General features: G+C 41.1%; 1 protein-coding gene across 3 annotated transcripts; it reads right to left on the bottom strand.

Annotated features, from left to right (window-relative positions):
* Positions 1 to 316: 316 nt before the first annotated feature.
* Positions 317 to 13,144, bottom strand: scaf1 (SR-related CTD-associated factor 1). 3 transcript variants are annotated; one of them, XM_028022971.1, is made up of 7 exons: positions 12,968 to 13,142; positions 10,229 to 10,316; positions 5,768 to 9,240; positions 5,129 to 5,211; positions 4,599 to 4,904; positions 1,119 to 1,247; positions 317 to 992 (listed from the first exon to the last, which is right to left on the bottom strand). In XM_028022971.1, exons 3-7 carry the CDS (start codon positions 9,171 to 9,173, stop codon positions 834 to 836), a joined length of 4,083 nt encoding a protein of 1,360 aa, XP_027878772.1. In that variant the 5' UTR covers positions 9,174 to 9,240; positions 10,229 to 10,316; positions 12,968 to 13,142; the 3' UTR covers positions 317 to 833. The 3 variants fall into 3 exon arrangements, with proteins under 3 accessions (XP_027878772.1, XP_027878773.1, XP_027878774.1); XM_028022972.1 differs by lacking the exon at positions 10,229 to 10,316; XM_028022973.1 differs by lacking the exon at positions 317 to 992 and having other exon boundaries at positions 1,154 to 1,281; positions 12,968 to 13,144.
* Positions 13,145 to 13,330: the final 186 nt, after the last annotated feature.

Raw genomic sequence — 13,330 nt, forward strand, 5'->3', positions numbered from 1 at the left:
ATTAAATGACCAAAAAAAGTTGCAAAGCTATTTTGTTTAACACTCCATGGGTTAACTCCACTTTGTGTTGGTCCGCTACATAAAATCCCAATAGAATATGCTGAAAGTGGAGGTTGTAGTGTGGATAAAATTCAGAGGAAATACATACTTTTCCAAGGCACTGTAGATTTTTTTTTTTGATATTTCAATAAGTGCTCTACAAAGTCGAAAAGCTGGACAAAAGCCAATAGAGAAAACAGCGCGGTATAATCTTAGTGAATTTAAAGAGACTTTTGTGTGACGAGCTGAAAATGAAAAATAAAACAGTACTGCACAGCAATTTTCAAGCAATGTTTATATTTGGGAATCCAAGTTATTTTATAAAGACATTTAGTGATTTTCCTCAACTTCTGAACCACATGCACACAATATATAGAATAAAAAGAAGTCAGACAATACAATGGATCTGAAGTGTCCAGCTCAGAGAGATGTGATAGTGTCTGTGTGAGGTGTGTCTTTGAGCATTTTCCAACTGATTATTGGTGAGTGGAACAGAGTGGTGGAACATCTCCCTTCTCTATTAAAAAGCCAGAACATCTCCTCCAACAGATAGAGGCAACAAAATGTAACTTTCATAGAAGTGCTGGACTGCAGCTAATCACAGTCAGCAGAATTCACTTCCAGGAACACTTCATTCATGATCAGGATGAGTCATCTTTACATAGAACATAGAAATAAGAGAACAGGTGGCATAAATGTGTAGACAAAGTTTCCAAAACAATAATAAAATAAATGAAACCAGTCACAGTAGTGCTCAGACACTGAGCTGGATGGTTGTTAGAAACAGACTTCTCTCAGGCAGAGGAATGCAGTGTTCCCTGCTCCCTGTCTTCTCGCTCTTCTTCATCCATTTTGCGTCCGTGTTTCCGGAAATATTTGTAGCGCTGAACGTACAGTTTTACTAGGTTGCTGACTTTTACTGGGTTGATTTCTCCAGTACGGCTATGGCAAATCTGAGAGAAAAGCAGATAGTTAACCCTGGTTTTAAATGAATTAATACCACAAAACTTTACTTTAATCTTGCAAAGATTTAAGAGGTTTCACTTTTTCCATGCAGTGATTTGGATGCTTACACTGACCTTATGCACAGCCTTTCTGAGGATGTCTTTATACTCTTCCTTATTGATGTCTTTGCGCTGGTAGTAAGGTTTGATGGCAAGCTTCACCTCCTCCACTGCCCGCTCTTGGGTGTGCAGCTTCTTCAGATACTTAGAGAACAAAGTAGTAGTCATTTTAATATAGCTGCAAAATTTATGGAATACAAGCATTGTAGATTTTACTAATCAACACTGTCAAAAATAGAAATACTCCAAGACGTACATACACTCTACCAATATTTTACAAAAAACCTTTCATTAATTTGATGGGAAACAATTCACAAAGTCCCAAAGATGGGTACAAAACGTTTTGGTATTATTTGAATGTATGTGGTGTATGTATACATTTGAATCTGTTTCCATATATGTAGTTTATAGGCCTGTCGCGATAAACGATAAATCGATTAATCGTATGATAAATTAAAACTATAGACGTCATTTTAATTATCGTCTCTTCCTGCCTTTTTCTCTTTCTGTTAATGACACTGAATGAAAAAGAAAGGCTCAACTCTAGTGCTCTCCACTGACTCCCCCCTTCCTCATTTCCTCAGTGTAAAGCCCAGCGCACACTACACGATCTGCCGGCCGATTGTCGGCCCATTTTCAAAACCTGACAGACCACACATTAGCCGACAGAAATCCTAGGTATAACGGTTCGATCGGTTCGTTCCTGCCATGTGGTGTCCAACAATGGGCACAGAATAATGGTTACAAGTCCAGTTAACTAATTTTAAAACCAGGCATTAATCAATGTTTTACCACAATTGACCTGCAATGCATGTGGCTAGTGTCAGTCCTGACTGAATGAAAATCATTATAACCTATTTACGTCACGTTAACGAAGAACAGCTGAAAAGTTACCGGGTTTACCAACTGCAGTAGCAATTTCGCTCCAACTCCTCCCTTTGTCATTTCTATATTCTTTGCATGTTGAATAAACATTAATGTTGTTTCCACATATCATCTCCAATGTCCACTGGACTTCGGGTTGCGCAGTTTCAGCTGTTTGGGATTCCCCGACGTAATTTCCCCTCAGAAAGCTCAGAGGAGAATCCGCGCTTTCTGATTGGCTACCTGTCACATTCAACAGGCTGCGTTAAAGCGCCCAGTCGGGGGAAAAACCCTGATTTAGATAGGAGGACGATCTACCGTAACACACCACACAATCTTAGAAAGACCAACGTTCTAAGATTGTTGTAAGGGGAAAAATAGGAGCAAAAAATCATGTAGTGTGAACTATTGCATCAGGTAGTCGATGTGCCCATATTCTCTATTTAAATCTAATTATTACTGAAGGGCAACATCATATACAGACTTCAAAATCTGCACTCTTTTGGTTGAATGCAGTATTTATTTCCACTTTTACTTTATGTTGTTTAGTTGTTTTTTTTTCCAAGTGCGTTTTTTGTTAATGGAGACCATTTTATTTTCGTTTTTGGTTGTTTTGTTTTTTTGTTTATCAGTTCCAGTGTTTAGTGTTCTTTTGAAAATAAAGTGTATCTATCTTTGGCAAGAAATCGCATGCATTATTATGTCATTTCCATTAGATCAGTGTAAAAAGGTCTCCAAACAATATTATCGTTTATCGCAATAATTTTTGAGACAATTAATCGCTCAGCAAAATTTGCTATCGTGACAGGCCTAGTAGTTTATTTAAATAAGAATTATGCTTATAAAAACATTAAAGTCATGTAATGTTGTTCAGAAATCTACTGAACATTTTCTGTAGGTTTTGTTTGGTATTAAAAATCAATCTGTCCAGTCCATTACCAAAATTAAGTCCTTTATGATTGAATCGGGAGATCTATTCAGTGAATATTACCATTGTGAAATGGTAGAGAACTGTAGCGTAAAGAAATGTACAAAAAATTGACCTTGAACTTCCTTGCTCATGCAAATACCCTAATTTTACACAAGACTTCTATTCCACATATTGTCTCCTGAGATTATGTACCGTAAGTGATTAGGAAGATATGTTAAAATGTGTAAAGAATTTAGAAACTTTTAAATTGCATTTTAATTCAGATTCTCTAAAATAATGATGTCTAAATAATGATGGACACCCTGGACAGAAACCCAAGGTGGTATCTGTGCAGGGTGTCCATCCTATGTGCACTTGGCACCAGGACACCTGAGGCCGGAGATCGATGATGAATTTTGTCATTTCGTTGCAGATCCAACGTCATTTCGTTGGATCAGCAACCACATGCCTAGGACACTTGGGAGAAGAGAGGTGCGGAGCTGTCCACTGACCACTATCTGGTGGTGAGTTGGCTCCAGTGGTGGGGAGGATGCCGGTTAGACCCGGCAGGCCCAAATATGTTATGAGGGTCTGCTGGGAACATCTGGCAGAGTCTCCTATGGGCTTTTTTGGCCTGCGGGACTTCGGAAGCAGCTGATGGCTACTGGCAGTCCAAACGGCTCGGATGGTTGCTGAGGCAAAAACTCAAGCGTGGGAGGATTTCGGAGACGCCATGGAGAAAGACTTCCGCACGGCTTTATGCTCACATCTGGACTTAGGTTTGTTTGTAATGGTTCAGGATGATACATTCATCTTTGGCTTAAACAAGTGATTATCTCTCTTAGTTTATCTAATGGAATAATTTGTGGAATCTGTAGGAATAGTTTGGTCTTGTCAAAATATGGTCTAGAGCAGGGGTGGGTAACTCCAGGCCTCGAGGGCCAGTCTCCTGCAACTTTTAGATGTATCTCTTCTTCAACACACCTGAGTCAAATAATGAGGTCATTAGCAGGACTCTGGAGAACTTGACTGCACTTAGGAGGTGATTCAAATATTGGATTAAACTGTGTTGGACCAGGGAGACATCTAAGAGTTGCAGGACACCGGCCCTCGAGGACCAGGATTGCCCACCCCTGGTCTAGAGATATGTTTTCATCACAATTCCACTCTACATCTTACATCCAGGATTCTGTACTGAAATGGCAATCCACATGATATACAGCGAAACCAAATGTATCCAAATTAAAATATAATGAATGTAAATACTTTTAACATGGATTTTATAAAAAGCTGCTCCTGCAGAATGTTTCACCATGATGGTGCATTCTTTGCTAGAATGTTGTATGGTACAAACAAGAGCAGTAAAGGAGTTACATCATCAAATTTATTTATAATTACATCATAGCCTTTTGAATTGCAATCAAATCCAAATCCTAAAGATTATCAACCCTATTTCCTCTGCATTGTGCTTAAGCTTTAGTGATCAGAAGTTTGCGTCTACTCATCATGGGAATGATCAATGGTGAAATTAATACATAAATAAATGCTGTAACCATAACATTAACAATCAACATATTAGCTTCTCTCAGCTGTAGGAATAATCATGGCATTCCTGTTCGAAATGAAAACAATTGTATCATGTTATACTTTTCTGTTTTTATTCTTTTTATTAATACTGTCAGTATAACTACAGGCCACTGTATAAAACTTCTTAGTCGTACCTTATCTGAATCTTTGTTCTCATTTTCCCATCTGGCTTCACCAGAGCTCCCTGTCACTCCTGACAGCCCCACAGGTAGCATCGGCGGTGGGGTCTGTGCACATCCACCTCCTAGGGAGGGGTGCAGGTGAGATGGGGGCGTTTTGGTGCATCCCACCAAAGGGAGAGAGCTGTGGAGGATGAATTGGGCTGGGCTCAGACTTGCTGGTGGAGGCACGGTGGGAGGTGGAGGGATTTGGGCGGATGAGGAAGTTGAGGAAGGAGGAACGTGATGCTGGGATTGGTTCTGGTTGGAATGGGACAGAATCTGCATGTGCAAAACCAAATCAATGAACAACTAGAGGTTACTTGAATTGAAAGTAAGAGTAGCTGTAGATGGTTCATTTTTAAAACTTTTCCTAGGCTAATTTTTTGCCAACATCTTAAATGTAATGTTTTTCTGATTTTGTTGAATAATCACATTTTTATATTGTATATTGCTTTATAAAGTTTATAAAAAACGACTGAACAGCAACAGCCTTTCTCACTCACCTGACTGGTTGCTTGAATGAACTCCTGTGCTTTCGCCCTGCTGGCAATATTGGCCTCCTCCATTTTGAAGAGTAGAGCCGTCACTGACAGAATAATAATTTACACAGGTGAGCATGTATTCCCAAATATTCACATACAAACATAACAGAAATATAATGTTTAGAAGCTAAGTGTTTATAATTGTGAACTCTAACAACACTTCTATGAATTATGATCATTGGGCTATGGTGGCTAAGGAGGTAGGAGTTGTAACTGGTATTATCCTGGTTCGAACATACGCCCTCTCCGTCTGAGTCGTCGTGTCCTTCGGCAAGACACTTTACTCGCCTTGCTTGCTGTTGGTGGTGGTCGTAGGGTGCAGATTGTGGGGCAATCTTATGATCATTGGGCGATCATGAGATTGACAATAAAGTCAGTCTAAGTCTAAGTCTAAGTCAATCTTCCCCAGGGCAGTTGTGCTAGAACGTAGCTCAGTGTGTGAATGGGTAATGTAGTGTAGAAGTGTAAAGTACTTTGGAGTAGATAATCTACATATAAGAACATACCATTTACAATGGCATTCAAATGTTCAAGATTCATGTTTCTGAATAATCCAGAAGAGCATGGCAAGGTTCTGCTCAGGTAGGAGTACAAACTTACATGCTAAAACACCTCCAGTTGTACAGTCCACTCCTGTCTGAAGACTCCAGGGCAGAGTAGTTGCTGCTGGTGGAGGTGGAGGAGGTGGTGGTGGCAGCTTACTGGCAGAAGAGGAGGATACTGAGGACGAAGAGGAGGGGTCAGTGGAAGAGAGCGACAGCGAAAGGGAGGTGAGGCCTGCTGATGAAGATGAGCAAGGAGGCGAGGTCAAAGATTTTGACACATCTTCTGGAGGGGGAGGCTTTACAGTCTGTGTTGACAGGGTACTTCCAAGACCAGCTCCCTGGGAAGTAGACAGGCTCGATGGACTGGAAGCTGGGGGAGAAGGGCTATTCTGATTTGGGCAGTCCTCAACTAGAAAAGCGGGCTCTGGTGTCTTACAACTACTGTCCACAGTTTGAGAGTCAGGAGAAGACTCTCTGGTGTCCCGCAAGGGAGCATTCGATGGAGGCGGTGTGTGTGGTGGAGAGGAGGAGGGTGGGAGAACACTGGTGGAGGAGGATGTAGAAGAGGAGGATGAGGAGCAAGGCGGAGGGCCAGTTTGACCTGTATGTTGACCAACTAATTTACTCCCCTCTCCAACAGCTGATGGAGCATCAAAGGAGGATACAGTCCAGCCTTCTAATGTGGATTTTTTTTGGTTCCTTTCACCAGCAACCATACCAGCTGTTCCAGCTTTTTTACTGTTTTTCTTAGCTAAGCGGCGGCGACGCTTGGTTGCCAGAGATGATGAGGGGGAGGATGCAGAAGAAGAAGTAGATGTGATGGAGCTTGGTTTTGTTTTTTTGGATTTCAGTCCAGCAGGGCTGGCTAAGGATGATGGCGGCCCCGACAGGCTGCTTCGTTTTCCCATACCAGCTAGATCTTTACCTCGGCCACCTAATGACAGGGGCTCTGAGCAAGGCTTCAGGAATGGAGACCTGCTTTCATTGTCTCTACAAAAGACTACGGCAATAGAGCCTCCAACCACTGAACCCCCTGCTCCTGCTCCTGTACCCCCTGGGCCCAAGAGATCCATGCTTAATTTTCCAGAACCAACAGAAGCTCCAGTGGTACTGCTCACTCCCTCTCGCACCAAGACCGACACTTTGGACTGAAGTTTGCCTTTCCGACTGCTGCTGCTCTCTTTCTTGGATTTCCCAGAACTTATTAAATCTTTTCTGCTGCTTTTGTCCCGTACTTTATCCTTCCCTACTTTTCTGGCTCTCTTTGCTGATGTGAGACCAGGAGTGATGGAGGTAGGACCTGAAGTCACTGTCAGTGAGGACAGGCATTTCCCTGTTTTATTAGAAGAGGAAGGGGAATCTAATTTCTTTATTGTGTGAGACTTCTTTTTTGAATGACTTTGTCTGGCTTTAGGAGGTTTTGCTTTAGGGCTTGGGATGGGTGGTTCTAAAGGCAGAGCAGCAGGAGGTGTATCCTCCAAAGATGGGTAATCTGAGTCCAAAGCTTCTCCATCTAAAGACAACATATCAATTTCCAATTTGTCAGAGTAGTGATCTGACTCATAGCCATGATACCTTGGTGGGGAGCATGACCGTGAGCGGCCACAAACACCTTCCCGTTCCTCTGTGTCTTCATTTGATTGCCATTTTCTTCTTTTCCTCTCCTCCGTGGGACGGCAAGGAGACGCTGCTGCAAGTCTTGGCGAGCCTGGGACTGTGGTGGTGGTAGTGGTGGTTGTCACTGTAATGGTTCGTTTAATAGCAAAGAGGTCAGAACCATTGAGGTCTTGAATTGATGGCGGGACAACAGGGCGACCATCCCGTCGATGTTCCCTTTCATGCTGCCTGTCTCTATTACTTTCCCTCTCCTCCCTACTGCTCTTATGCTTCTTTGGAAGGCCCCGCTCTCTGCTGCTTGAGTGCAGTTTGCCCTTCTTTTCCCTTTCCCTCTTTCTAGAATTAGAATCTCGTACTCTCTCATCTTTCCGGTGACTGTTGCTGTGATTTTGATGCCTGTCTCTGTCCTTATCTCTGCCTCTATCCCTTTCTCTGTCTCGATGAATTTTTCTGCCCCTGTCTTTCTCTTTTTCCCGTTCCCTGTGTCTTTCTTCAGACAGACTTGAAAAAGAGCGTCGAGAATGCATCTCTTTTCTTGAAGAGTGATGGGAGACTGCAGGGCTGCCATGTCGCCTCTTCTTTCCTTTCTGACTGCTGCTTCTACTGCTCCCCCTTGTTTTAACCTCCTTTAAATCCTTTTGTCCTCGTTCTTTCTCTTTGCTCTTCTCGCAACCCTCCTCTTTTCCCTTCTTCCTCTTTTTCCTTTTGACCACCTTTTCCGCTGGCTTTCTTTCTTTGCTTTTTTGCCTGTCGCGATCATTAGAACTTTTGGAGCACTTGCGATTCTTGCTTGTTTGCTCTACCGGGGGCGTGGCAGGAGAGGCAGACATGGAAGCTTGAGGAAGGGAAGGAGGCAGTGGTGGCTGAGAAGACAGAGGGGAAGAGGCAGGAAAGGACAGATATCTTTCCTTCCTCCTGCTGACCAACTTCCTTCTCAAATCCTCCACTGCGATAGCAGGCTCATGTTCAAGCTCCCTGTCATCTTCCCAGTTTCCCTCAGTACACACAGACACAAACCCATCTCCATCCAGCACGCGCAAAATGCGCTCTGGTTTCGAACCAAAGAATGAAATATTGGGAGAATTCAGAGGAAGGGGTTCCTCTGAGGGCCTCTTTTTAGCTCCATCTCTGTCAGCAACTCCAACTATCTCTCCCTCCTCTATCTCAGAATGCTCTGAGTCAATGCCTTCTCTTTGCCCCCGGGCTTTGAAGCTGCTACTTTTCACTCTCCTCCTCAGATGCTGTTGGCTGGTCAGACTGGGGCTCAGTGGATTCATCAAAATCTCTGTGGAATCTGGAGGTTCTTCATCTTTCTTATCATTTATTTCAGCAATTTTCTCTAAGACCTCATCTCTGTCAAGCCCATCATCCACATTTGACTGTGGAGAGCCAGTTGGATCAAAAGGGTCATATTTCTCCCCATGCCTCTCCTCCCCTATCAGATTTCTCTCTTTCTCTACATCAGTTGGACTGTAAGGATTGTATATCCCTCTTTTCCCATCATCTTCTTCACAGCTATTGCTCGCCTGCATTGCCATGTGAGGAAAGCGCTGTACTGAGGCGTTATTGGACATAGATGTGGCAAGAGGTTGTGTGGAAGTAGAAGAAACCCTGGCCACCTCACTCAAATGTGTTACATTATTTTTATACACTGAGGTATTGACACAAAGAGAGGGCGATGAAGATAATGGTGAAGACAACGGTGAAGACGGCTCAGAAGAAGGAGGTGACGGAGACGAGAAGGCTGAGTAGGGAGGAGGGCTCCTGGCGGTTTCTCCAACCTCAACTGGAGAAGAGGAGGGTGATGACCTCCTTTTGAAGTCTGATGCTGAAGTCGAGTCCATGGGTTGGGAAACCCGGTAGTATAAAGGTCAGCCAAGGCCACACAGCATAAAAGGTCCAGGCAAAAACCTAGCAGAGAGCAGATGTGATACTTAAATAACATAATAATCTTTGTGCTTTGCAGAAGTATTTAAACTTTTTCACACTTCGCATAATTGAGAAGTGGAACAGAAAGATAGTCTTAAAAAAGCTGACAATTGTGATGTGCAATTGTATTCTGCTCCCTTACGCTGATACCCATAAATAAATCAATCAAGATTATTTGTAAAGCACAATTCAGCAAAAAGGTAGTTCAAAGTGCTTTACATAATAAAAGCACACAAATACAAAGTCATAGAACACACAGTCAACAATTGAAACATTACATTCTGCCAAGGCTGTCATTAAACAACAAAAATGTTGGTCAGTGTTTCATTTATTATGGTTCAAAAGCAACTCTAAATAGAATCCAATGCAACAAACTGAAGTTACTTCATATAGTTTATTTCTGCAAAACTGTTGATAAACTTGTCTCCACTCATCTTAAGCCAAATCTTTGCATAAATCCTATATCAGATTTAAGTCAGGGTTCTGTCTGGGTCACTTCAAAATGTTATGTTGTTATTGGTTGACCATTTCTTTAATGCTTTAGTTGTGTTTTGAGTCACTGTGACACTGAAGCCACTAATACTGTTCAAGACCAAGTCTCTGTAGATTTCTTGATGTTATTGCAGGCAGTCTTGATTATAATCCTTCTTTATGATGCCGTTTTCTCTAAAGCAGCTAATCCTGTCGGTTAAAAAAACACACACCCGAAGCATTGTTTCCACCACTATTCTTGACCCTGAGGATGGTGTTCTTTAAGCAAGGCTTCCACTTTATATTAGCATGAAAAGCATTCATAACACTTAAAATAGGGTCGCTGAAAGTTATTGCTCTCCAAAGAGCTACTATTACCATCTGAAGAAATGCACCTCTCCCAGGCAAACACTTCCAGAGCCAGGAAGAGTGTCTTAGTGCTGTTGATCAACCTCATGTTCTCACTGATAAATGTGTTAATAGAGGAGAAGCAACTTACCGTTCCAGGAAAATTGTTTATCCGCCGTCATCGGTGGCCATGCTAACTAGACTGAGCATTCATGGCAGCCTCAGTTGTAGTGAACCAGCTGTAGCATATCAGAGAGAAAGGGAGAGGTTGAGCAGAAGTTGGTTGACAGTGCTAAGACCCTTCTGCTGACTCTGATTGTTTCTAACAAAGCAGTGCATTTGTTCAGATGACAACAGGACCACAGGAAGAAGTCAGAGGAGCTCAATTTTTTCATAGATTATACTGTCACAACAGGTTCAATAAATATGCAAATAACATATTTTTTAAAATTAAAGTTACACACAGCTGCTTTAAAGTCAACTTTTAATTTAACAAAAATACTTTCTTCAAACTGGAAGTAATATTGAAGTCTTGAAGTGGCCCAGCCAGAGTCCTGGCATACATTTGGGGTATAGATTAGAGTGATGGCAAGGAGGCCTTCCTCGAAGACTTAAGTACCAGTGGAAATATGCAAAAATCTGATCAGCAATCATAAGAAGGATTTGAGCGCTGTGGTTTTCCAATTGATAAGAGGACGACAAGTTGAATTTTGTATAAAAGCATTTTTTAAAACAATGAATAGTCCATTATTTTATCTTTTGAGTGACGCCAGACTCATTAGAAGCAAACTTCATATTTTCAAAAAGGTAATTTTAAATCTAAATTTACAAAAGTTATAAATAATTTTTTGGGTTAACTGTGTATGTGCCAGAAAATTCTCACTGCATATCACCCTAAAACACTACATCCTCACTCTAATACATGGTGCTGGTGGCAGGATCATGCTGTGGGGATTTTTTCTTCACTGAGGACAAGGAGGTTAGTCAACATAGATGACTAACTTCCTTGTCCTCAAGTGAGCAATCCTGGTTTACTTTCCAGCAGCACAACCCTCCAAAAATACCACCATTCCTACATTGGAATGGTTTAGACTAGTGTTTCCTAACCCTGGTCCTCAAAGCACACTGCCCTGCATGTTTTAGGTTGCTTAATATGCCGGATTCAGATGACTATAGTTTAGCAAACATCTGTTAATCAGCAATAAGTTGAAATCTGTTGAGCCGAAGAACACAACTACACTCAAGTAGCGTATTAATAAGTATTCTGAAGGTAAATTCAGAATCATGACAAGATATTATATTGGATACAAGTAACATTCAGGATAAAAAATTGCAGATCAGAGGTCAAGCTAGTCTTCCTGCCTATATTGTAATAGTAGGAAATGAGTAGCCAGACAGTTTTGCTAAAAGTGATGCAAAAAAGATTATTGTTGATTTGAATGTCAAAATAAATAAAAATTGTACATTAAGAAAAAATGGCAAGAATAATGGGATAGAGAAGAAAATTTTAGATTTTATTATAGTGTCAAAAGAGAATTTAGTAAATGTAATAGAATTTAAAAAAGAAGATATTATATTGAGGATGACATTTGGTCATACAGGATTAAACAGTACTCTTAAAATAATCAGGTTTTAATTATTGTGGACAAATAGAAACAGTACAATATATTTCTTTGGAATGTGATACATATGTTTAAGAAAGAAAAGTATTAATTGAAAAATTAAATAAGAATAAAAGTAAATTACATGTAATTGAATAATTTCAAAGATCATCTAGGTATGTAGTTTCTAGCAGCCTTTTTAGTTTTTTGAAGAAGAGCAGGTATTTTGGGAAGAATATATTTCTTCTTATAATAAAAGATTTCAACCATACTCCATTCTGGAAGGTGCCAGTAATGCACCTTAAGCTGTTTGCCAACTGCCAAAAGAAAAAGAGAAAGAAAGAACAAAAGAAATAAAGAAAAGACAAACAAACAAAAAACACCTAAAACATGCAAGGACAGGTGCCTTGAGGACCAGGGTTGGGAAACACTGGTTTAGATCACAGTATAGAGAGGAATTATCCAGTCCTAAAACAAACTGAGAATCCAAAATAAGACTTAAACTGATTTTTTCAGATGTTCTCCAACCAAGCTGAGTGAACCTGAGTGGGTTTTACAAAGAGGCATCAGAAGATATTCCGTTTACAGACGTTCAAAACTGGTACAGGAAGCCCAAAAGAAGTGCAGGTGGACTTTCAGTGAAAGATAATTTTCCCAGGGACCACTGTCCTACATATTTAGATGCGTCTCTGTCCCAGAACACCAGATTCGAGTGATTGCACGACCTCCTCTGTATGCCATCAAGTGCTACTGATGCCGTTAATCGCCCCGTTATTCAAGTTAGGTGTGTGGCAGAAGGGAAACACCAAAAATATGCAGAGAATTGGTCCATGAGGACCAGAATTGAGAAACACTGCCTTAAAGTATTAGCTCAGGAGGGGAGGGGGCGTTATACAAATACACCAATCAGTTGTCATTTTTATTGGCAAAACATTTAAGAATGTTGTGTCACATTCCTTCTAATTTGCATTAATTACGGTGTTTATCAAGCTCCGTGACGGGATCATTACTTTTACTATTGGGGCTAGGGAACATCTAGCATTTAGCAATACAGACACCGCTGTTAGCATCACTGATGACGCCGCTGGTTGCCGGCCTATTCATTTTCATAGTTAAATGTCGCATACATCTAGAAAATACAAATCTATTCCTACTGAAAAAAATGACTTCGTGGTTAACTGATTAGCTCCAGTAAAACAATTCAGAATATGAAAACATTGAGCTAGCTGGGTAACAGCTTTACCCTGACAAGCCCATGTAGTGAGAATGGCTGCGTGCTAACATGCTACCTTGACTCGAATAGTCTTTAGTCTGACGGCGAATCCTCCGTCGTTCATCCACCTGAACCATTAAATCAACCAAATGATCAAAGTTTTAATTGCTAATGTATCAAAAGCGGAGGAGCCCTGCTCTATTAGTCGCCGCCATCTGCCTTCTCCTGAAGCCGAACGACAAAGAATCATGGGAAACTGAGTTTTTGCGTGTGTGGTCGTCACTCCTGTTGGCTTCCCAATAAAATTTAAGCCCCAAATTCAAAGAGAACATTTCCTTTCTACTATTAGACAGTAAAGTGGCCTTTTTGTTAAACTGTATGAATCTATCACTGTACTAAGAAATAGTCTAGGGGCTTAACCCACAGAAAATGAATAATA

Source organism: Xiphophorus couchianus, chromosome 7 (assembly GCF_001444195.1).
Source record: "Xiphophorus couchianus chromosome 7, X_couchianus-1.0, whole genome shotgun sequence".
Taxonomy (NCBI): Eukaryota; Metazoa; Chordata; class Actinopteri; order Cyprinodontiformes; family Poeciliidae; genus Xiphophorus; species Xiphophorus couchianus.

Bases quoted from the DNA above. Each gene is read 5' to 3' on its own strand.
- scaf1 (XM_028022972.1), bottom strand. From the start codon at position 9,173: ATGGACTCGACTTCAGCATCAGACTTCAAAAGGAGGTCATCACCCTCC. The intron at 4,905-5,128 runs GTGAGTGAGAAA...TTGCACATGCAG, and splicing joins TCATTCAAGCAACCAGTCAG to ATTCTGTCCCATTCCAACCA. The intron at 993-1,118 runs GTCAGTGTAAGC...CTTTTCTCTCAG, and splicing joins TCAGAAAGGCTGTGCATAAG to ATTTGCCATAGCCGTACTGG.